The following is a 26,211-nucleotide window of genomic DNA, read 5'->3' as shown; positions in this document are numbered from 1 at the left end:
ATATATATATATATATATATATATATAAATGTGAGAAATACAGTTCAAACATTACATCAACTTCAAATTCAACAAGCATATATTTTATAAAATACATTCACACAAAATAATTAGCTCCTCTTTCCTCTAGTGTAAACAACCAAGCTCAAGAAGGCTAGAGATGTCTCGCGTCCTATGGAAACCCTTACGGTACCTATAGATCATCAATTTGATGATAGAATACAATTTTTAGAACCTAATACAAGCTAAAAATTTAAGAAACGTGAAATGGGTCACATGCACCCAAATTTTGTTGCATGATTAAAACCCTAGGTGAAAAGGAAGAAAGGGGTTTTTCTTACCAGTTGGAGAAACGAAAATTCAATCGATAGAAAGGTTGCTTTTGAAGCCCTGATCAACTAGGTATCTTCTGTTTAACAAGCCAAGGATCAAGAATCTGAGTTTGAGATGGAAGGAGTGGTAAGGCAAAGAAGAAAAGGAGTGAGTGTTTGAAAGAAAAGGAGGAATTGTTCTTCAGAAACACAAATTAAATGTGGATTTTAGAAAGTTAAGTATTTTTACTTTACTAATATTATTCAACCTATCCTATGCTGCCACATGTGCACACTATTTGTTATATATTTTTTTTTTAGGCCTTACACAATAAATGGTAGAAAAATGAAAATATAATGAGTAAAGCAGTTTTCAAATAGAGCATATTATTTCTTTCTTTCGTTTTCCTATTCTGAACTAAGATACATATTAAAACGAATAAGTTACACACATATATAAATGAAAAAATTTATAATTGTAATATTTTAATTTAGTCAATATGATTTAGTTATGTCTCATTTAATCTTGATCACTTGTAATCCAACAAACAGATAGTGACAAGAATGATCTATTATTAAAAAAAAATACATATTATAATACTCTACTTTGCTAGAGCAAGATAAAAAAAAATTAAAAGCAAAAAAATACATATTATATAAATTTGAAGAAAGTTGGTTTTCTTTAGTTTGAAATTAAAAGTTCATAAATGAATATATATATATATATATATATATATATATATATATAAACTTCAAGACTTTTAAGAAAAAAAAAAGCAAAAAAATTATAAAATAAAAAGTAATAAAAATAATAATTAAAAAACTTATAAGAGAAAGTTTTGTAAAATTAACCTTTTGGTCTCAATAATTTCACTAATTTAAAATTTGAATTACAAATTAAATCTTCAGGAATTTTAAGTTGTAATTTTTCTAAAATTAAGTGAATTTGGTTTACAATTAATAAGATTGTTTCTAAAAGGTGATGATGATCTATATTAAAAACTATGCGCTCTCTCTTTAATTAGACTTAAGGTGATTGAATGTTCTGAGTCTGTTGTACTGGATCTCGATCTCAGAAATCATAGCTTTGGTTTGGGGGATGGTATGTCTACATATACAAAGAATTAATGCATTAGTACAATAAAAAATAATGCTAACATGAGATACTCTTTTATTTCATTGGCTAAAGTAAGGTATTAGTTTTAGATAGTCATTATTCTTTACTTACAAGATGACAATTGAACTTGTTTTTAAAGATATTGTCTGAACTTGTTTTAATTTTCATAATTTTATATGAAAGTTTGTATTAATTACATACAAATATAAATATGAGTTATACTTTTTAAATTAAATATAAGGATAAAAATTAGTAAATGTATAATAGCAACTGTTTCAATTCTAATACTCGTTTTCAATTACGAAATTGACTTTGTTTTAAATTACTAAAACATCATTAAACTTTTAAGTAACTTAAAAAACTTGTATTTTTTCTTTTATTTTTAATTTTGTAACTTGTTCATAGGATATATATATATATATATATATATATATATATATATATATATATATATATTNATATATATATATATATATATATATATATATATATATATATATATATAATCATTTTTATTTACCTTTATATATGTTTGACCTTTATCCAATTGTCATTTAAATATTTCAATTTTATTTTTATACAACTATAATTTCTCTTTTAATATTTGACACTAAAAAAAGTTATTATTTTAACATTGAATCAATAACATTATACTTTATTTATTGTAATTTTTATTTTGATGAAAAAATCATTTAATAAATATTTAAAACATAAAGAGAATAAATAATAAAGATGATGACAATTTTTATCCAGAAAAGAGATGATAAATTTTTTTTTTCACGAAATCCTACTTATTATCATCCATAAATATTAATGATAGAGTATATAATAAGTAAGGACTTAGAAAATAAAGTATTAGAGTTAAAATGTGTTTTAAAATAATAAGACTAATTATTTTATTTTAAAATAATTAAAAAATACAAATAGAATTTTCTAAACTCGTCTCATTACTTAAAACACATTCTACCTCTCTAAAATTCTTTCTCCTTGTTTAACTTCTTTATAAGAATTATGACTCCCGAGTCATCTATTTGATGATCAAGAGGTGCCTAATCAATCATGGCGACAAGCTCTACCTGTCTAGCCGGTCAATTTATGTTATAAAACAAGTAAGTTTCGACTCCTTTTTACTCTCTCGTTCCTAATCTATTTTTCGAAGAAATAAGGGTTGTTGCATGTGTGATCATGCATCTCCTACTCGTTCTTGGTTAATCTAGAGTTCTAAGGACTGTGTCCGCTTCCAATTTGGTGTTTCATAGGTTCGTTTAGAAATTCTTTGCAGTGCAAACAATCGATGAGGCGTTGTTAAAGTTTATTGTTCCTTATGAGGTAAAAGAAGTTAGTTTTATTTGATTTTGTTTATAGACAAGTTATAATTAATGTTTGTATGGTAAAATGTTGATCTAATTGTGAAACTATATTGAATTGAGAAATATATTATGTTGAGTTGTTTGTATATGTTATGTATTGATGTTAAAAGTAATGAATGATGAGGTGAAATGTGATTTCTAATGTAGATGTTGTGTGTGATGAATTTGAGATACTAAATTGGATGAAATATGAGTTGTTAAACTGTCATAAGTCTTTGTTTTGTATTCAGCATAAGAAATAGGTAGCTTTTGGACTAAAAAGGGAGTTTTGATAGGTGAAAAGTTAAGATAAAGGTTATCTTGTAAATCCAGTGTTTTAGGATTGGTCTAAGGGGTGATTAAGACTTGTTTGAATCATATGATACCAAATTTCTGATGTAGAACTAGTTGTTAGCCTTTTGAGTGTGTTTTGTCTTATTTTTGGTTCAATTTTTCAAGGGTTTTCACTAGTAAAATTCTGAATTAGATGGTATGTAATAAATGTGATGGTTTGGGGACTAATGTTATGTGTATTAAGACTTGTTCAATATATTAATTGTAGAAAATTTGTGCTAAAAGATATAGAATTGAATTTGAGTGGTTTAAAGTAATTAAGTTGGTTTGAGATAGCAAATTTGAGTCGGGAAAGTGTTTTTCAATGTTGCTCAGTGCATAAGAGGTCTTAAAGGAACATTAGAATGTGTGGGGAAAGTGTCCAAGTTGAGATTTGAAGTGTATCTATGAGAGGTTAGTAACTACTTTGAAAAATTCCACTGCTCATGGAAAAATCCACAATATGCTTGTGTATTTCTCTATTTTCAATTTCACACTTCCTAAAGTAAATCCACAAGTTGTGGTAAAAACCAAAATTCGGTTGTTGAACTTACTAGTTTTCAATTTGTTTCTCTAGATACAAATCCACAGGTTGTTGAAACATTCACAACTAGGTTGTGGACCTTTCTGGTTTTAATGTTTGGATGGATCACCCTAATTACTTCAATACTTATGTTTTAAATGATTTATGATGGATTGTTGGATTGTTTATGGTACTTTGATGCATGATCAATGATGATATATGTTGGTATTCAAATGTGAAAGGGTCTGAACATATGTTTATGGTTTTTAATGATTTCAAGGTTTGGAAAGTTGGTTCTAAGGTAGAACTTCTTGGTGTGGTGGTTCAAGTGTGCTAGAATGAATGCAGGTACCTTAGTCTTGGAGATTTTTATGATGCTTTAATGGTCATAAATTCTCATATAGAGAGGTTTGACGCATGTGGTGAGAGTAGCAGAAGGTCTTAGTCTAGGTGTTTCCAATATGACCTATGACGCGGTGTAGACAAACCTTGTGATGTGTGGTAGGGTGAAACCCAATTAGCAAGGGCTTTGCAAAGTAGTAGTGGCCACCATAAGTGCATAACCCACCATAGCTCGTCATTCATTCTAAGTCCAGACAGTCGGTTTAGGTCTTTTTATGCTAAGATGTTTGAAGTTGATGTATATTATTTATATGATTATTATGTGAAATGTTTTAACTTATATGATGTGATGTTCTTTAATCTAGCTTACCATCTTGCTTTTGTTTGTGTTTGTTGTTATGTTTTATTGGTTTGGTTTAGCGATGATCATTTGATAGGTGTGAGTAGAAGGTGGTGAGATATTAGTTGAGCAGGCTATTGGTGGAGATGTTTTGTTTAGATTTATCTATTTTAGTTTTGCTTTGTGGTTGAGATGACCATTCTTGTGTATAATTTTGATATAACTATATTGTATATAAAATTTTAAATTTATGATTATTTTGAATGACTATAAATTATATTTTATAATTCTTTCTTTAACTGGTCTTTTATATTAAACGTGTGAGGACTATTATATAATTTAATGTTATATTTTGGAATCCTACAACATATATTTACATATGCTTGTTAATAATTGGATGATATTTTAAGAGAGATTATAAATAATTCTAAATAAATGCATGTTAGATATAATTGTCATTATGAATATTTTATATAAAAATTTAAAAGTAAAAGATATAAAGAAAAGAAAAACATGAAATACTGTCTCAAAGTCATGCTAAAATTACATCGTATTTATAAAAAAAAAAACATATTACGAAAAAAAAGTCCATGATTTATTGCACGAAAATCATTCCATATGTTGAGTTTCGTATATAAGTAAAAAAAAAGACAAATTTTTCAACACATTAAAAAATTTATCATTATTTAATCACTTCATATTTCAAATAAGACTTTTAATTTTTATAAATTTTTACTTTAGAAAATTTAACATTAAATTTTTTTGACATTTTCTTATAATTTGAATAGGCTCATAATCTTATTTAGTATTTGAATCTTTTATTTCATAAAGTATATTAATTCATTTACGAGTTATTTTCAATTATTCAATAAACGAGTCTCCTTAAATATAAAAAATTAGAAATATCACTAAATTATTATAAACATGGTAAACTATGGATAATTGAATGTGTCATCCTGTAAAAGAAACATGCTACTAATAAATCAATTTCTATTAACAAACTGCCATCAACGTTCAAAAGAAAACTCACACAAACATTATTATAATTTAGTATAATTTTCAAAAATATGCTATTAAAAGAATAGAAACTAAAAGCCCGTATACACACAAATTTATAAAGATAAAAATTGATTGTTTTTTATTTTCTTTTATAAAATTTTATCAAAAAGATTTTGAACCAACTTATATAATTTTGACTGAAGAAAAAAGAAAACATAATTGTTGATGGATTGACCTAGCACAGCAGTTCCGATATCAACGGCGACTTGGCCTCTCCACCAACAACCAACGGCAAAAACAACAAAATGTTCAATGCTCCAACATCACATTAAATATGGAAGAAAAAAAGAATATATTATCCGTCCAATAATTTTAAGGATATTTTCTTTCTCTGCTTCGTTATTTATTATATATTATAATCATAAAGATAGATGAACATAAAATTAATAGGATAATAATACTTTTTTTCTTTATTTGTAATAATAATTTAAAGTTTTTCACTATTTATTTTTATTCAATATATTTTTTATTTAATAGGAAAGACCATATTAAATATTTTTAAATTATTGTTAAAAATATAAGAATAAAAAGTACTATTAAGGAAAAATAATAATAATATGTAAATTAATTTATATACTATTAAATGTGTATCACATCTCCATATGAAAACCAAACCCACTCTACTTTCTTCCTTTTTCTGCATATTATGTCTAAATTTCATGCATGTGTGTGATTACCAGCAGATACTACTTGGGAAGATAAGATATTAAAAAGGTAATACTGAAACATATAATTTTTTTTTATCATCTTTAATGTTTTTTCTTGTTGGATTGTTGTTTCAGATATGAAGTCGAATTACTTCAAATATTTGTACAAATTCTCTTTCGAAGTTGTACGGTAACTGAATCAAGTCTTCGTCTTCACTCCACCGTTCCGAGGAGTACCTATCAAAGGTTATCTGATGCTAAGGTTAATAAATTGTCTGCATGGAAGTTCAGTGCAATGATAATAAATGCGTAAAATCGACCTACCTGTTACCTTTGATCTATATTTATAGTTTTTGCCATGGGTTTGAGATAAGTGAAATTTTAATTTCGGCTTAATCTCAACCTAATACCTCTAATTACCATTTACCTTAATCCTTGTAGAAAAACCCGTTTATCAACTAAGACAGGACGTCTATGTTCCTGCCCGTTCGGTCTTGCCTATTAGTTCTGTCACATTCATTCACTACTTAGTTGCTTCCGGCTTTCTAAGACCGTCCGACTTGCTTGGTGTGGGGTATCATGTATGTCTGTCCGACACAATTGTTAATAAGACTTTTATTTTAAAAATAATATTAGTAAGAATTGAAGTAAGATTAAATGATTTTATGTAAATTAAAAATAAAAGTGATTAGAAGATTAATTTCGTAAAATTGTTATTCTCTTTATTTATTTATTTTGCTCTCATATAAGTAAAAAGAAATTAGATCCACAACATTTGTTAGGAAAGAAAAAGACCATTCTCTCTATTATGAAAGTTACACTTTAAGGATAACAAATGAATCCATCCTCTCAAGTATTATTAAATTTGTTTAAAGTTTGACAAAAAAATTTCAATATTAATAAGGTATGGACACAAATATAAATACGAGCAATACTTAATTTTTAAATTAAATATGTGAAGTAAAAGAGAATGAATACATATTCACTTTGTTCTCATACCTACCTTTATTCTCCTATATGTCCTCATTTTGAAAGCTTATATCAATTTCTCTTTGTAACTTATTTCTTAGATACACATTTTAATTATTTTTCTCTTTTCTATCCTTATTTGATATTTACTTAATTGATATTTGATATTTATATAATTATCATTTTTTTTCTTGATATTTTAAAATGTTAATAGACCATTCCATTTAAAGTGGAGGAAATAATATACATGGAAGTCTTTAACGATCAGTTTGGTTGTCATAAAAGGGAAAAAAAATGCACATAAAAAAGTTGATATTGAAATTCACAGGTTTTGGCAGCAAGAAAGGAACAGAAAGTATGATAAAAGTTGTATTTTAATCAGAAAATAATATAGAAAAACCTACCAAGATTCATACCATTATATACAGTGTGTTTCCTTGCAAAGTTATCGACCTAGCAAGAAACAGGAACAACCTTGTGTTTTTCAAAGCAAGCTGCACATAATCACAGAAATTTGGTTGGTGGCAGATATGCAGCTCTCAATCTCAACCTTATGAGTCAAAAAAAATTGCCATAAAAGTCTTTCCAACTGTGCCGAGTTGAAAAAGAACTATGATAGATAGTTAAATCTTGCTGGTCAACAATTTAAACTAAACTGTTCCCAAGACCAAGAATGTGTAGAACTATGCAATAAGAATAATGCTATTCACACACACTTTTCATGACATTTTCTTACAAGACATTTTTTCCTTTTATTTTCTCTCTCCCTAATGTAAGAAGTGTTAAAATGACTCATGATATAGATATATTCTTAATCATGTTTTGAAATTGAATTATGCAGAAGTTCTGTCAGTAAGCATCAGCATCAAACACTACGTAAAACTACCATCTCTTATTATACCATTTTCTTACATATCAATGTCAATTATGTCTACACCATCCCAGTCAAAAATTGATCACAGTTGACTTTAATCACATACGAAAACTACTCCATCAGCAATGCATTTTTGAGGCTAAAAGACAAGATATACGATGTACTAGATTGATAGAAGCTCCTCTCAGGAGTTTAGATGTTTATTTATAATATGTCTTCCATAGGAAGGTTGCGTCATTCATTCCTCTGTCAATAGAGTGAGTGTTTCTGCAAACTGAGGAAATTGAGGAATATATTATTTAATCTTCAGATAATGATGGACAGGATAAAAAATTATTAAGGGTGCATTTAGGTAAACAACTTAAAGTAGTTGTTGAATAGGGATTATTTAGAGAAAACTTAGTTTGTGTGTGAATTCAAAATCAGATTCTAGAGAAGCTAGTAAGAGATCATCACTTCCATAATTTAATCTTACTTTTTCCTCCTCTAAGGGCTTACACAAGTACTTGTTTTACATAAACTCCAAATGCACCCTGATCAATGTGTGCTTGGAACTTGTGTGTGAGAAGGCACAAACTTTGTGTATGCAGAAAAATAACATTGGTCAAGTATATGATTGTACAAGACTATATGATATCAAGTTACCAACAGAAACCATGGAAGAAAGGAATGCTACAAAAGAATGTTTCTAATTTTATTATTCAATCTCTTATTTGGCAATTAAAGTATGGAATTGTGTTACAAATTCAGGATCTAACCCTGTGCAGACTATCATCACATATCTGTTGAAAGGACCTATACATCTTTTACATACAAAGTCCCTTCAACAAACAATGACCAATTACTTGAACATGTCATAAACAAGCAAAAGAATCATGGCCTCAAGCAGCAAAACGGTATACATCACTTTATCAAACACAACCTTTGAGTTAAAGAAAAGAAGTGCCAGCCAAACCATGATGCAGAAGATTATGAGCAATTGCATCCCTAGCCTTCATGGAACTCATTGACCTCAAGGAAACTTCAGGCACCATCTCATCATCCATCAAATCAATCTTCAACTCAGGGTCCATCTTTTCCCCCTTCAACTCACATATATTATGCAGAACACAGCAAGCCCCAAGCACAACCGGCAAGTCCTGCAGCTTCACCTCAGTCCTCTTCTGCAAACAACTCCACCTCCCTTTCAACCTGGCAAAAGCATCCCTAGCCACCTTCTGAACCTCCCCAATCTTCTCATTGAAAGCATGCTGAGTCCAAGTCAGATTCTGCTGACTATAAGGCACCAAGACCCAATCCATCAAAGGGTACCCCGAACTCCCCACAATCCAAACACCCTTCAAAAGCCCACCATTAGCCCTTTGAAAAAGGGCACTTTTTTCCAACACCTGATCATCAGGCATTGAACCAGGCCAACCAATGCACACATCAGTGAACACCCCTCTGTGATCTACCACCCCCTGAACGGTAATACTATAAGAAGTCTTCTGATTCCTCTCAGTATGCCTCTTGTTGAAATAAGCAGCCACACTAATCTTAGGAGCTATGATAGGCACATGAGAAGTATACATAGACCCCACCACATTAGGAATCCCAGAAACAGACTCAAATTCAGTCTTCACCCTCATCAATGCACCGTCATCGGGCCAATTCAAATACTTGTGCATAAGCACAGTCTTAATTGCAGTGCAAACCTCAAGCACCAACTTATGGCAAGTTGATATGCCCAATCCAAACCTCTTAGACACAATCCTAAGAGGATCCCCAGTGGCCAATCTCCACAAACACACAGCCACCCTTTGCCTCACAGGAATAGCATTCCTCAAAGTGGTGTCCTCCTTCACAATTGCAGAATTCAACTCCTCACATATCATATCAAAAGTTTCCCTTCCCATCCTAAAAGCCTTCCTAAACTCTTCCTCAGGAAAATCCTCTTTGTTACATTCATCCCACCACGCCCCCGAACGATCCTTCACCCACAACCTTCTCTGAGAACCCCCCACACCAGATTTCGCCCCCTCAACACTCCCACCACCTTCAAAACCCTCCTTCTCACACGCAGCCACCGCCACCGCCCGTGCCATTCCGCGTGACTTCTTCCTCTTCACCCTCTCCGATTCCTCCACCTGGCTGTAATACTCATCCAAATTAGAGTAATACTGAAGCATGGCCTTGGTTTTCTTCTTGTGATTTGTTTCCAACGAAAACTTCTCCTCCTCGGAGACCCTGTTGTTCTGTTGTTGCTCAAGCTTCTCTTGCTCATCCAACAACAGTATCGAGGTGAGCAGACCCTTCAGCTCCTCCTTCTTCTTCTTGCTCCTCCTGCTGTTACTCTCTCCTAGGTTGTTGTTGTTGGATGAGCCGTCATCGCCACCATCACCATCATCGTCATCGTCACCATCGTGGTTTTTTCTGCGGCGCTTTCTGGCCGTTGCGGAAGTGGCGTTGTTGCTTATGGCGTTGTTATTGTTGTTGCTGTTGGTCATTTGATCAAAGGAAGATTGGAGCAAGGTGTAAAGGTAAGACAAGGATTCAGGGTCTGCAAACGTTGTTGGGAGTTTCATAAAGACAAAGAAAACAAAACAAAACAAAACCCAAACCGAGAAACAATCAAAGAAAGAATGAAAGAAACAAAGTCAGAGGCTTTAGATTTGAAGGAACAGGAACACAAACTCAATCACACCAATTCTTAGGATTGTGTTGAGTTTCAGTTTGCTTTCCTGTGAAATTATTATTATTATTAATTAATATATATTTATATATATATAGTTATAAATTGTGTGAGGTGTGAACACGCCGTGTGGTGTGAACGCGGACATTGAAATCTTATAGAATGAAGAGATGCCAGAGAAACGAGTGTTGTTTTCACTTCTTAATTAATTAATTCATTAATTATTATTTTTAATTCATTAATCAGCGGAAATTAAGCGTATGATGAAACTTTGGACTTTCCAGTTTTGCGTCGATTTCTTTAATTGACAGATCGATTAGAGAGTGTTGCAAGTAAGCGAGTAAATATTTATTTATTTATTTTAAATCATTGACTTATTAAAGTTTTTCTTAATTTCAAAGACCAACAATATATAATTTTAGAAATTAAATAGACTATTTAGTTTCCTATAACAAAACCAAGGTCATTGGTTTTTCTCTTGCTACCAACTCACTTTTTTTTTTAATGAAATTCCTATATTACTTTTAATATTTTCTTTGCATAAATATACCATACAATAAGCATTTATGTACGTTTAATCAGCATCAGCATTAATGATTACGAGAATTGTGATGGTGGGAATGAAAATTAGGGTTACAGTGTGAACACGATTTGGGATTGGAATTTTTTGAGATTGGATTTGGTTGTCAGGTATGGTATAAGACAGACGCAGACTTGGAATTTTCTTAATTTATCTTCTTATTCTCTTTTACTTTCTCGATCATCATTAAACTTTTTTCATCCATGGGATTCCACGTATAATAATCAACAAGATTAAACATTTTTTTATTATCATGCTATTCTAATTTCTTTTTATGATTAATACCAATAATCTCTTCTTTCAAAAGTTTAACCAATTTAAATTTAAATACAGGCTAATAAATAACAGTATTGAAAATGTGAAGCCAAACGCCCAAAATTAATATTAATAATTTTATAATTTTTTCACTTTTTTATCTAAATTTTGACCGGTCAAACCTGTCAGTCTTTAATGACATAATAACAATCAAAGTTAGTTTCTAGTTGTGATATTAAGATGTAATTTTTTTAATAGCTATTATTTTGATGGTTTGATGTTAGAAAAGAAAAAAAAAATTGACAGGTTGAAATATTTGAAATTTTTATTTTTAATCATTTTTATAATTATGTGATAATTTGTGATTAGTTTGTTTTTAATATACGAATCAATAAAATAATAATAGATAAGATATTGTAAAAAATTGTTAAAATATTATTGTGCTAATATTTTGTGGTGAGATTAGGGTTAATTTTTAGAATATTGAAGTTTTGGATGTTGTGAGGTAAGAGCAGTGATTGAGGATAATGGTGTAAGTTTAAAAATTTGGAAATCATATAAAGGTGTTGGATGATAAGATGTTGATGTAGTTGTGTAGTTGATTTATGTTTATTTTAGTGAAGAATGTGATGATATTAGTAATAAAATATTTAAGAGGAATTTGGTAGATGTGTTATATGATTGATTTTCCTAGCTCAGATTGTCAAAAGTATTCTTATCTCAAATCAGATTCTCTTATATATAAAAAAAAGCGTTTTTAATTATTGACAGAAAAAAAAAAAGTGTCATGAGTAATATATACACAATTATGCATCTTTGAGAAAAAAAAAACTATTTTTAAACAATTTTTGTTGACAAAAAAAATCCACATGTGGTCAATTCTAAAAAAACCTAATCAAATTGGAGTAATCTTTTTTTTTTTCTATTTTTTTAAATATATTTTAAATTAAGAGATAGAATTAATTGACTTTTTGGTTCATCATAAATTTATGTATTTTTAATTGAGCTACAGTTAATTTCTTTTTTCTATTGGATATCAACAAATTTTTACTGTTTTTAATTGAGTTTTTTTCTGTTTTATAATTTTTAATTTTTTTGTTAGATGATTATTTTACATTATGACTTTATTTTCTTATCTTTACTAAGAAACATGAGATTTTATAATTAATAAAAAATAGGGTTAAATATGTTTCTAGTTCCTATATTTTGGGATGTTTTTGGTTTTAGTCCCTCTTTCAAATTAAGGTACAATCTAGTTCTTCAACTTTTGAGAGAGGGAGTAAAACCAAAATCGCCCCAAAGTATAGGAACTTAAAACATATTTAACCCTAAAAAATACTAACCATTCTACATTAATTATAATTTTATTTTATTAATCACAAATTTTCATATTTCTTAATACATGAAAAATAAAAATAGGACGACAAACTTAAATAACATTCAAGCCACTTAATTAACAAAAAAGATTAAATACTTCTAGTTGATTTAAGAGTATAAAAAAGTAAGTATTCAATAAAGAAACAAAATTTAATAAGAATTCAATTAAAAGTAAAACTTAATTAAACTTAAAATTATTTAAAATTCATATCAGTGTTAAAATATCATATTTAACAATTTCCATAACAATTTTAAAACAATAACCACATTGATCCAGAAAATTTGAAAACTAATATGTAACAAAAATGTTAAATTGAAACAAAAATCCCACTTGTTAAAATGGATCACCTAGTCTAACCTATTTTGACTTGTCACAAGTTTATCATTTAGTAAATTAATCTAATTCAACTCACTTATTAACGAATTGAAAAAAATTTAAATTAATCTAACTTAATACGGATTGGTGGTTTAAATGGATTAATCCATTAACTCACTATAAGTTTTTTCAATTAAAAATAATAACATTTTTCTAATTCAAATCTAAATAAAGGAAAGTAATCTTAAATTAGATTTATGATCAATAAAATCATTCAAATAAAGATATCACATAATCTCCTAATTTTTTTAATGGTTTCATAACAAAATAAATTTGTTTATGCATAAAAATTGAGTTATTAAGTAGTCTAATTATTCCATATAAAAATAATTTCATGCAAGCTTCCATTTTAATATTTTATAAAATGATTAATCCAACAAAAAATACTTATTAGAAAAATTAAGTGAATTGGTGAACTAAATTAATTTAACCTAGCTAAGTCAGATTTAAAATTAATTCATATCAAAATTTTAATTTTTTTTCATCCAACTTAATCTAAATGTGTGATGAGCTAAGTTGATTCATACGTTTTAATCGGTTCGACAACCTTACACTTATAATGATAGAAGAAAGAAAAATCATTAATAAAAAGAAGGAATGTTTCACGTTAATAACACACTTATTGTTGTAAATGTTGAAGTGATTAGAAGCATTTATTAGTGAGGCATAGGTTTGGTTTAACCTTTAGGGAAAAAGTTGTGCTTGTTGGGAGTACAAGACTTTGACATTGAGCATGCATGTTCACATTTGAGTTGAGATTGCCCTAGATGACGATGATGATGATGGGTCCCACACTCCCAAAGCATGATATCAGATTTCAACAATATACGCTACTTTTGACCTTTTGTCTCTCTAGTCATAGCCCATCTAACAAGTAAACCATATGAATTTGCAATCTCCAAATATGCTAAAACTATAATCTCAAAACCAGATCTCTTAAAAATGGCTTTATAGTGTAAAAGCAAAGTGGTCATTCATGAAAAAAAAGAAAATATCTCAACAACCATTTCTATCCTTCTTTCACCATTTCTTTATATTATACAATAACAACATTTTTCAATCAATTCACACTCGCTTCCTGCTATTTTCCATTATGCTTTTTCTGATTTTGTTCTTCTTGCTATTTTAGTTCTTTAGATAACCTACTTTATTCTTTAATTTGACGTTTTTTTGGGCAACATGCATATATAAGTGATAATTTCATTTATTACATGAACAAATCTTTATTATTGTTTGGTAACGAGAATTGCATTAATTTACTTTTAAAGTTTTAAGAACAAACTAAATCAAAAAACGAAATTTAATTTGATGACTAAAAAAATATTTAATTATTTATTATTTTTTGAAAGATACATCATAAAATATTTGTATGATGTCGATAACTTTTTCAGCTTCTTCCTAAACATGTTTCAATGCTGCAACTTCTCTTTATAACTCTGTTTTCGATCTCAACCATTCCATCCAGCTGGTCACCTTATCTTCCTCTTCTTCAATATATTGAGATTTTAATTCTACCTTAACTTGACATTTTTTTTATATTTTAAATGGTTAGCTTAATTTGGATGAATCGACCAAATATCTATATTAGTTTCCTGGTCAATGTTTCTCTATATGAATCAAACAAAGTTAATTAATTTTAACTTTCTATGTTTTAAAGACCAATTATAATCATGTCCATAATATATTCGAAATGTCATAATATATTAGTTATAACTTGTTTCCGGATAAGAGTTGAGATCTATCTGTGTTGTTTACTAAAGTCATTGGCTTTTCGAAATAATGTTTAATAAAATAAGTATTCATAATCAGTTACATAACCTTCCTGCAAAACATATGTTTATAAATATTAAAATAAATTTATCCTTAGGTCTGATCCATTATTAATAAACAACTTTCACTTAACCGATTTATTACCGAATTGTTAATTGCTTACTACCCAGTCTATTGATTTAACATGTATCCATACCGTACATAATTTGATAATCAATATGAAATTTATTAAAAGGTATATTAACATTGTTGCTAATTTAAAAGCTAAATATGGTTGAAGTAAATATAGTTTGTTATTCCCCAAATGAAATTAGAGACCTAGATTTTTTTTTTTTTTTACTTAGCCACATTGACATAAGCTTACCTTTGTTTTCTTTTACCTTGAAAAAATAGTACATCGTTGAGTTTGGATACAGTAGGGACAAATAGATTCACTTGTAATAAAGAAGAGCACGAAAAGTCAACAGAAGTATTTTTAAAAGGGACAATGATATATTTTGACAACTCTTTTTTAACAATTCTTTGACAACAGTATACGTGTTATCATTTTATTAATATGTTTGAATTTATCTTTAAAAAAATATTTGAAACGGACCAATCATAGACTGCCACGTACTTGTTGTCAAAAAATTGTCAAAAAAAAATTGTTAAAGAGACTTTTTCCTTTTAAAAGCATCCCAAACGATACAGCTATGGATGAATTAAGCCACCAGCCAAATGAAATTAAAAATGTTAGGTGCAAACCAGTTAACAGTTAGTGGTAAACTACCCAAATTCTTCTTCAACAAAAGACATAGAGGTCTCACAAAAATGTTACTTTTAGTTTTTAAAGAGGTTAGTTTAATTAGTAGTTCATATTATTTGAGACTTTTATAATTAACTATTAAATTTAAATTAAAATATTTTATTCATTATCGTATTTATTTTAAAATATTAATTAGATTATCTATTTTATTTTGAGTTTTTATTATTAAGAATAACGATTAATTATGTATATTTGTGATATCTTTTAAATTTTAATTTTAACTTTTTTTTAATTGTTTTTATCACAGTATTAAATCTCAATTTGTTATTTTGATTCAATTTAATTTTTATTTTTCTACTTTTTTTAAATTAAAAATTTTATTCTTCTTTAAATTAAGAATAAATTTAATTCTTACATAAATATTATAAAGATATTTTTATTAAAATTGGTAATTTTATTAAATATTTTTTTAACAATATTAAGTTTATTTAAATTTATATTTTACACTAAATTTTGTTTAAATTTTTTAAAAAAATTTCATTTAAATTATAAAATTGTTATTTTTAAACTAACTCTATCAATTTTATAGGAATTATTAATATATAATATCATATAAATATTTGAAATATAAATTTATTTATAATAAATTTATATATATGTAAATTCAAGTAGAAAAATAATATTAAAACTTATACAAATACATTTAAAATTTTAAAACAAAATTTAAATAAAGTTCAATGTAAAATATAAATTTAAATAAACTTAGTTAGAAAATTATCTTTATAATATTTATATAAAAGTTAAATTTTATCTTAATTAAAATAAGTTGATATTAAATAAAATCAAAATAATAAATATAAAAACTAAATTAAGATTATAACTTGATACAAAAATATATATATTTTTTAATTTTTTTAAATAAAAAAAATAAACAGAAAATAAATAAAAAAATCACAAACTAATACAAAAAATATTTAACACTGTCTGTATATCAATAAAAATGACCTAACTATTATATATTTTCAAAAATAAAAAACCAATTGAAACGAATCAAAACATAACACACCTATCAAAATATTAGAAGTATTTGAAAATTTCCAACTAATACTAATACCATCAAAAAAATTTTGGCATAAATTTATGACTTTGCAACTCGGTTGCTAAAAATAAATTATGTTTAACTCAATCTGTCTAATCATTACCTTAATGGTAAGGTACTGTCAGGAACACGAAGTGCCCACACAGTAAAATAAGATTTCAATCTTTCACCATCAAACATTTTGGCACTGATCTCCATGTGGTAGTAATCGAAATCGAAGCTTCCGTGAAAGAGCAAAACAACATCTGGATGCAAATGAAAGGCTAGTGTTGGACGTCAATAGAGTTGCATCCACATCTTCCTGTGACTGATTCATCAATAATTTGTATCATAACTGGTTGAAGTGACTTACAAGAAAAAATCGGATTTTCTACAAACACTTACTTACAGACAAACAAATCTTCCCTAGGAAACTGATGGTCTGTAAATTTGTAAATCGCTATCACATTAGCTCTTTAATTTTAAAAAACTAATAAAAAATCTCTGTAAGTATAAATTGGCAATCACACTACTTAAATGTTTTTAAAATGATATTACTCTAATAATAATAATATTCATACATGTTCCAAGAAGCCTAAGTTTAAGGACTCGTTTAACATTCCCAAGACATAAGTAACATTTTCAACTTCAGAAATTAAATTCGAAGCGGCTACCACTTTCAGGACTAAAGTGACTCTACCCCTCTTTTGATGTGGCACGTCAACTTTACACGTTAACTATTAATGCGTATTTAGAAATGTGCCCCTCTTAACAAAACAAATAATGTCAAATGAGTCTTCAATATAAAAGGTACAACTATGAACTTCTACTCTAAAGTGAAAAACCATGCGCATGATGCATTATCAAACATGCTATGGAATACCCACGACCATAATAATAGCTGAAGCTTAGTTCCCTAGAAAAAGAAGATCTCAATTCAATGGATATCTTTGTAAATACATGCCCCCAAAGCTCCAAGTCCAACCCATCTCAACTAAAATGAAATTCTAGCATCCAACTAAAGTCTTCTTCATCTGCAAAAAATTGTCAGTCCCACACAATAGTACAACATCCTTCCGATTCCTAATATTAAAATAGAACAAATGTGTTAAAGCTACACAAAACAACTGTTGAGATTGGACAAAGATACAAACTCAATTAATGGATGAGAGGAGGCCCTCACATGAGTTCCTCGTCGGCTTTAATTGAAGGAACACTTGTACGGTAACCCTACATCTCAGTTCTCACTCACCAATATCGGTGTCCTTGTCTGCAATGTCTGCTTCACTCCTCAATGCATCAACTTTCTGCTTAGTTCCAATTAGCTAAAGTTTCCTTTCCCAGCACAGCAGCAGAGACATGTTAACCTTCAGAACAAATCAACTTGTATATTTACATAGCCATGTTGCCACATGAATGGTCAAGTAAGAGATCTCCCAGCCCACTCTCGTTCTCGTCTCTTTTGTTTGGCCATCATCCTATTAAACTTTTCTTTCCCCTTTTCCAGAAGTGGGTCGTGCACAACATAGTCATTTGGGTCCTCATTACGTGACATGCGGTCCTGCACGTTTACAAGAAAATTACAGGCAATGTGTAAGGGTGTAAGAAAGGAGCGATGTGATTTAAATCAAAGAGGAAACAGTTGCAGTTATAACATTGTTGCAGATATCTTAGAGCACGAGGATATTTATTTCAATAGAATTGTCTAATTTCAAAGATTTTCTTCATGTATGGATAAGCAATTTTCAGATTATTTCTCTAACAACTGACGGATGAAAATGAAAAGACAGGTAAAACACATAATTTGGATGGAAAATAAAATGATTTTGAAATCCAGAGTTTATACAGCCCATCTAGAAGAAATGCGAAGGGAAAACTCACCTTGCCAGACTCGGGGGCAAATTTTAAACTGACACCTTTCCAGTCAGACAAATCCTCATTTTTAACATCTTCAGATTCGCTAGCTGGGAGTGTCTCCTTTGCTGCTAAAGAATTCTTAAATTTTTGAAGTTTAGCCAGAACCTAAAGGTAGAGATACAAAGGGAACAATGTTACTCGGGAAAAGTACTTGAAAACACACAAGCATATTGTCACAAAAAAGCCCTTAAACGACTAAAACTTTAGAAACAAAGCATTAACCTCATAATCCGTAAGGTTCAGACATTAACAAATGTTCATTTAACTGTCAATCTTGTTTATCTAGAAATTGAGTCAACTACTCTTACATGTCATAGTAAATTATTAGTCAGGTTATCATTTCCTTTCAATTATATTTTTGATAGTCTAGAATGCTCAAGAACACAAGCAGGGAAAAAAAATTACAAAGAAAATAAGGAAACAGAAAATAAAAAATCAAAACATACTTCATCTTCGCGCCCTTGAAGTCGACGTTTCTTCTGCTTCTGCAATTGTCTTCCTCTCTCAGTTTCATTTAATAGTTGCAGATCTGCATCTGCATTAGCCATTCTTTCAGCTCTTGCTTCAGATCCCACACCCTTTTTCTTCATGGACAACTTTTCCACCTTTGGTTGATCCTCATCAACACTAGCAGCATTGGACCTAACAAGTAGACACAGTCAACCATTTACTGAGTTTAGACCAATTACAAAATGCTTGAATAATCACACAAGCCACAAAACACGCTTGCATATGCAGAAAATCCAATAGATACAAAAAACATCTACTTGGAAAACAAAAGCAAGCAAACTTCATAGGCAATAGGAGGCTAACAAGAAGCCACTTTAAAATATTTCTTTGGCAGCTAATTGATAGATTATGTATCTTCTTTAAATAAATGATAAACACTAGCAGTATAACCAGCAATCTTTCAAATGCCAGAACGCAATCGAGGCACAGTAACTTGATTACAGTGGATTTCTTGGGTAATGAAGCCATGGGTTAGGAATCTACATATTGTTTAAGGAGAAATGTCAAACGTCAGAATGATATCTATATGAAGAAGTACAGACATGTATGTGCAAATCATGGGACTATGGACTTGGAGAATTGAACTACAGACTAGTTAGTAAATATTATCCTTTTTGTATGAAACTAAGAAAAAAAACATGCAAGCACAATATCTTTTCATTGCACAGGCATGGTTCCTAATGTAAAAAAAATGCGATTAGCATCTTAGCACAACCATCTAATAATTTCCTCGATGACTCTCTACCTTGGGTCCCCACCATGGCCACAAGTTCAATGGCTTTGTAGCCAAGTATGCTATATAGGGAACATAGAGCATGTAATGGGCCACAAGCTCCCCATAATGAGCCTAATAGTATATCATTCTTGTTTCACAATCATATTTTACAATTTAAAAGAGCCGAAATTTTTTTATCACGTTATATGTATCATTGCCATTCAAAATATCCCCATTGACACTTTTGTGGCAACAGATAAAACACATACTCGAGATCTAAATGTGGCCATAATAGAATTTCAAAGACGCATAGTTTTACCTTAGTGCTGACGTATCATGATTCTCTGGAATGGATCTTCCTGCTGCTTAAGAAAACAATGATGTGAGTCTTGGCAATACAAAAAAATATTTTGAATAAGAATAGTGCATAAAAAGAAGGGAAGTTAGTCGACAGCTTAAATCTTTGTAACAATAACCATTACTGCATTCACAAATAGGACAAACTTCTGCCATGGATTTATAAAATAAAATAGATCTCCATTACCGTAAATGATTACTGCATTTACAAATAAAACAAAGTTCTGCAATTGATTTATAAAATAAAACACATCTCCATTACCATTATGATTAAATTAAATGCACCTTAGAATGTTGTCATTTTATTTGCTCTTGTAATGCAAAAAGTAGCAAACATTCCCCCCAAGTGTTGAGAACACGAAAAGGTATTTTAAAATTTACACTCAACTTAAAAGATCCAATATACTATAAGCGTTGCAAAGTGTCTCAATCACTTGTTCCTGAAACTATTAGCATCTTCTAACCATTTTGTCCCTTGTTAAGACTACCATTTTTATTATAGATGATTAGTATTTTTATTCCATTTGACAGGTCCTACATGTCACTTCTACAACTTGATTCTTCCACACACTGTGCCTTACAAAATTTTCGTCATTACATGTTTCTTATATTCGTGTTGGTGCAACAAGCATTTCAAAAAGAGTGAGAGTTTAATTTCATACATCAAAAGTATCTCATTCCTATGTTTTGTTTTGAAAATTTGTAGATAGGGTTCAGAAGTAGAAAGTGGCCTAGTTGCTAAATAATTTATCTTCTGTTGGAAATGAAGAAGGAATAAACATGGCAGCCTGATAGTAACTGTGGTAGCATAATGTCACTGCTATAAGATCATTGAACCTAGCATGAGTAGAACATGAAAGGCTTCCTAGATCAGAGGTTGAGATGTTACAGCTAAGAAACTGCAACATATAATATATAATATAAATTGAATACAACTTGACGCACCTTTTTGCAACTTAGGCTTCGGAGGGAGATCACCCAACTCCTTCCTCTTTTTGAGTATCTGCATGCGCATTCTTGAATCAAAATCTGCTTCATCATCATCACTGGAATCAAGACGAGCAATGTTAGCAGGTGCTGAATCTTTCTGAGGCTCTTCTTTCTTTGCGTTAAGTGTCTCCCTAACAGACAGCTGCAAATCTCTTCTTGACGTACTCTGCAAAATAAATACAAGCAATTTATGTTAGTGTCAATTTGTAGTAACATTTGTGTTGTTAGTTTCCATTGAAATATGAACTTTCAGGTGGAAATTATCAAATGATTATGTCACATGGGGACTCTTGGAGCTGTAAGCCAAAGCTGAAACCACAAGTAATTAACAGATAAAGTACTAAAAATTACAATTATCAGGTAAGAGTTATACTATAGGAACAAAGAAATACTATACGAAGGTCTTATTACCAATTCACTATCAGGTATTTCTTCCTTTAGAAGACGAGGATCGTTCAAGACATCATGACTGCTCTTAATCTTTTGCTTCACTGACGCCAATTCCTTTTCCTCTTCTTCAGCTTCTTCCCCAAATGAAAGCAAGTTCAATTTTCTGTAATCGAATTTAAAAATCAATAAAAAAACATGTTGCTTAGAAAGTAAGCATTCTGTATTGAGTTCTAAGACATTTTTCTTCAACAGGAGGTTGAACTTACTTGACACCTTTCTTCTTTGGTTCTTTACTTTCAGTATCAACTCTAGCTTCAGTCCGAGATTTCTGTAGTGTTCTTGGAACAATATCTTCAAATGGATTCCACAACACCTAAAATAATCATATTAAGATGACATTAGTGAGGATTAATTATCTGCACTGGACACAAACTTCAATGTTTTAGCAATACCAATTAAAAGCATAACGAACCTCGACTGATAAAATTTTTGGCGGATCTAAAGGCCGGTCGTTCTTATCAGTTTCAACTTCACCCAGTCTCAAAAGATTATACATTGTATCTCCTGTCACCTGAAGTCAAATAACAGTGAGAACAGCCAATCATCCTTAAATATCACAAACAGAAAGTTTTACTTCAACATAACTGCAATTGGATTCTTTAGGGATTTTTTCACTTGACTATGGTGATATGGAAGGCAAGGACTCTGCCAACGCCCTTACTAATAAAGGAAAGAAATCCTTGGCCAGAACTGCATTTTGCATGTGGATGTAACTAACTGAGTGTCTGACTCTATTGGTTATAGTTCCCTGTTGTTGTGGCCAGTGCTCATTTGCGCACATGTGAACCAACCCAANAAACAAGGAAAGGATGCCTCCCAGGGGCATCTTAGATTGATTTGAGCCGTATTAAGGGAAACTATAATGTACTTGGCTTTACTTTTTCAGGTGGGGGGAGGTGGGGGAAGGAAGTGAAGTGGTGGACCTACCCATCCCAACCAGCGATATGCTGGGATTGATGTTTTCTATTTTCATTTTCTGTTTGCAATTTTACATATTTCAATTTGTTTTCACTTTGTTTCCATTTTCAAAAGTGTAGCAAATCAAAGAACACAACCTTTCATTATTTTCAATTTTATTTTCTAATCTCACCATTTCTTATACTTATTTTTGAAAACATGAAGTAAAGCAAAAAAAAATACGTCACACTACATAATTAAAAGTGAAACAAACAATAAAAACAGAAATTGTTTCCTTGGACAGAACTCCTCTTACTTTTCCAAAAATGGTATGCTTGCGATCAAGCCAGTCACAACGATCTAGAGTGATGAAAAACTGACTTCCATTGGAATTTGGAGATCCAGCATTTGCCATCGCAACTATTCCTCTGTGCTTGAATTTTAAACGAGAATGAAACTCATCAGCAAAAACACCACCATAAACGCTTTCACCTCCTACAACAACAGCAACAAAACAATTAGTTTTTTTAATAAAAGACCCACTAAACAATCAGAAGAATCACAAACAAAACAGTATCCACAAGTCACATAAATCAGCTAGTAACAATAGAACAGAATAAATATGATTATAGTACGTATGGAAACTAGTGAATCACATTTAAAAAATCATGCAAATCAGGAGTTGAAGCTACTCTCTGGTGTGCTGGAAAACCATGGTGGAACACTGCAGTTTCCTTAAGTCAATGCAAAACCAAACCCTATTCATGATGGAAGGTATTAGAATTGATTTTGCCTCTTATTAGACTTCATTTCAGTAAAAAGACAATATTTGTTTACTGTTAAGCAAAATTGATTTTCCCTCCAAACCTCAGCTCTACTATAAGTGATAAAAGGTAGCTTCTACTTTGGATTGAAAAACTTGTCAGAATAACTCTTACATCAAACTTGTCTTCAGATAAAAACGCATCCCAAAGATAAAAACGCATCCCAAAGTTGTTTCAAGTTAAAATCAATTATGAATCAAGACGTAAGGGTTTGTTTGGATGAGTTTCTCCATAAGTTCATCCTAAGAGAGAAAAATAAGGAAAAACTCATTAGTTTCTCTAGAAGCTAAAATTAACTTATGCACATGTTACAAATAAAAATTTAAAGAAGCTATATAGAGAACTTTTACAAGTTAACGTAAGTTAATTTTAGCTTATGAAAAAGCTAATGTCAAATTTTCCTCTATTTTTATTTTGTGGAGAGAACTTATGGAGAAACTCATCCAAACAAGTCTTCAACGTGCATATATTTAACTAAACTCCGCTAACTAATCATTTCAACGTGATTCCAAATAATCCAACCACAAATCTAAAAACATTAAAGTGATAAATAAAACAGCTTCCGCTTTAGATTGAAAAAGTTACACTAAATTTTACATCAAACTTGCTTTCAGAAAAAAAAAAAAACGCATCCAAATCAATTTAACCAGTATTTCAATGTGATCCTGGATTATCTAACACAATATGTAAACACACTTTAAAGTGCTAAAAAGATAGCGATTTGCTTTCGGTTGAAAAAATTTACATTATATTTTACATATCCTAACATAAATCAAATTAACTAGTATTTCAAAACAATTCTGAATACTCTAACACGCATTAAAGCAATACTGCTGTAGATTGAAAACGAATACACTGTGTTTTACATTTTACATCATACTCTCATTCAGGAAAAAGCTTATCCAATCAGAGTTCAATTCGCTCCAACTTCCATTTTGACTAAAGCTAAGCCAATTTCCTCCCAAAAAAAATAATTTAAAATCAATTAAGCAAACGCTCACTCATAGTTTTACAAACAATCACGGAGAAACGAAAGCGGAAGGGCGCAAATTAGAGCGCATGAACTCACCGGTGCCAGAGCCGGTGGGGTCGCCACCTTGGACGAGGAAGTCCTTGATGACGCGGTGGAAGATAGTGTTGTCGTAATAATTTTCGAGGCAGAGCTGCACGAAGTTCCTCACGGCTTTTGGAGCCTCCTTCGGCCATAGCTCGATGTCCAAAGGTCCGCGCGTGGTGCTCACTACCACTTTCCCCTTTGTCGGAGGTTCTAGAACATAAACTGACGACATCTTCGACTGTTTCGATCGCGTAACCACCACCAGCACCACCAACGACGACGATAACTGTGTGTGAGGGTTTTGGTTTTGCTTTGGATTTCAGAATCAAATCGATTCTTTGTTCTTAGCACTCCCAATTCTCTTTTCTTCTTAATTATTTGTTTATTTATTAAACAAATAATATAGTTTTTCAGCAAATTAGTTCCTCAATGAAATGTTAAGAATAATTTCTTTCCGTCGAAATAAATCAAGAATAAATTTTTATGGTATTTTCAATAAGAATTAATTAAAAGGCCTTTTTTACATAAAAAAAAGTCTTTAACTTTTGAAAATTCTGACTATTTTTTCCTTAATTTTTTTTAAAAAACTGTAGTTAAAAATGTGAGATTTGAATTTTAAAGGATTTACTAAATACGAAATCATAACAATTGAAATACTTTTATAAATTTTAATATAAATATTTTATGTAATTATAAAAATAAATAATCAATATTATGTGAGACTCCTGAGATATTTAAGTTTGGTTTTAATTTATTTAGTTTTTATTTTTGTTAATTTTGTTTAAGACTCATTTATTTGGATGTTTAATATGGTTACAAATTTCGTAATTTATGTTTAATTTGTTTACTTTTTTTATAACTTGTCTAAATAATTAACTATAGACTGTTTGAATAAGTTATTAGATTGTTATAAGTATAAAAGTTAATCAATGGAATGGAATGATTAATTTCATTCTTGTTGAGTCTTGGCTTCTAAGGAAGAAATGTAATCTTCATTAGTAAAGTGTTTTGTATTGGTTAGAGATATTTGTTGTTCAAAAATTATCATTTACTCTATTAGGCTATAAACTCACATAGAGTGTCCTAGTTTAGGTGATGAAAATTAAGGAAATTTTTATGGTGAAATTAGAAATGAAACCTCTAATATGATGATGTGATAATTAACTAACTATATTTAAGGATTTTGATTAAAGTTTAGTTAGGCCAAGACATTTGTTGCAATCCACTTTCTGCAGAATTTCTTATACCTGAGTCAATGCATAAATCCAGATTAAGAGTCTAAGAATTTTAGGTGATGCTTGTGATTATTTACTTAAGAATAATTACATGTTTTACTGTATGACAATGATATATAGATAAAAATTTTATTTACAATAACTTATCTTTTATCTAGTTTTGTGTATTTTTTTTGTTTTACTTTATTTCTTTTGCAATAATTGCTGTATTATTGTAATCACAAGAACCTGTAGGTGAATAAAATGATATAAACACTAAGAGGGAGAGAGTATTATATTCACATTTTTTTTTCAATTTTATCCTTTAAATAACTTTTTAAATTAACATAATTATTTTTATTAATATTACCTTTTAAGTGACGATTTGTTTGACTGAACTTATTTGACTATTTTTTTTAAAATTTAACTATTTTAATTATAAAATTACCCACAAAATGAATAAAACTTATTTACAATAATTTAAATATGAGAATAATATTAACGATAACAATAGTTTTTCTTATTATTATCATAAAAGAATAATATATATATATATATATATAT

At 29.7% G+C, this 26,211-nt stretch overlaps 2 protein-coding genes across 6 annotated transcripts; both read right to left on the bottom strand.

Annotated features, from left to right (window-relative positions):
- Nucleotides 1–7,341: 7,341 nt before the first annotated feature.
- On the bottom strand, nucleotides 7,342–10,638 carry LOC106764615 (protein ALP1-like). Of its 2 annotated transcripts, none has more exons than XM_022782463.1 (2): nucleotides 8,787–10,638; nucleotides 7,342–7,484 (listed from the first exon to the last, which is right to left on the bottom strand). In XM_022782463.1, exon 1 carries the CDS (start codon nucleotides 10,426–10,428, stop codon nucleotides 8,794–8,796), a length of 1,635 nt encoding a protein of 544 aa, XP_022638184.1. In that variant the 5' UTR covers nucleotides 10,429–10,638; the 3' UTR covers nucleotides 7,342–7,484; nucleotides 8,787–8,793. The 2 variants fall into 2 exon arrangements, with proteins under 2 accessions (XP_022638184.1, XP_014504390.1); XM_014648904.2 differs by lacking the exon at nucleotides 7,342–7,484 and adding an exon at nucleotides 7,551–8,138.
- Nucleotides 10,639–16,894: 6,256 nt separating this feature from the next.
- LOC106765186 (peptidyl-prolyl cis-trans isomerase CYP57) lies at nucleotides 16,895–24,807 on the bottom strand. 4 transcript variants are annotated; one of them, XR_002668278.1, is made up of 11 exons: nucleotides 24,446–24,807; nucleotides 22,869–23,047; nucleotides 22,068–22,166; nucleotides 21,862–21,968; nucleotides 21,617–21,758; nucleotides 21,161–21,371; nucleotides 20,178–20,220; nucleotides 19,080–19,275; nucleotides 18,598–18,738; nucleotides 17,969–18,277; nucleotides 16,895–17,044 (listed from the first exon to the last, which is right to left on the bottom strand). XR_002668278.1 is itself a non-coding variant. In XM_014649717.2 (10 exons), the coding sequence occupies exons 1-10, from the start codon at nucleotides 24,663–24,665 to the stop codon at nucleotides 18,137–18,139; spliced, it is 1,479 nt and encodes a 492-aa protein (XP_014505203.1). In that variant the 5' UTR covers nucleotides 24,666–24,807; the 3' UTR covers nucleotides 17,609–18,136. The 4 variants fall into 4 exon arrangements, 1 of the variants encoding a protein (XP_014505203.1); XR_002668276.1 differs by lacking the exon at nucleotides 16,895–17,044 and adding an exon at nucleotides 17,609–17,799; XR_002668277.1 differs by lacking the exon at nucleotides 16,895–17,044 and adding an exon at nucleotides 17,609–17,750.
- Nucleotides 24,808–26,211: the final 1,404 nt, after the last annotated feature.

This window comes from Vigna radiata, chromosome 6 (assembly GCF_000741045.1).
Source record: "Vigna radiata var. radiata cultivar VC1973A chromosome 6, Vradiata_ver6, whole genome shotgun sequence".
In the NCBI taxonomy this organism is placed as follows: Eukaryota; Viridiplantae; Streptophyta; class Magnoliopsida; order Fabales; family Fabaceae; genus Vigna; species Vigna radiata.
This window is presented reverse-complemented; position numbering and strand designations above follow the sequence as displayed.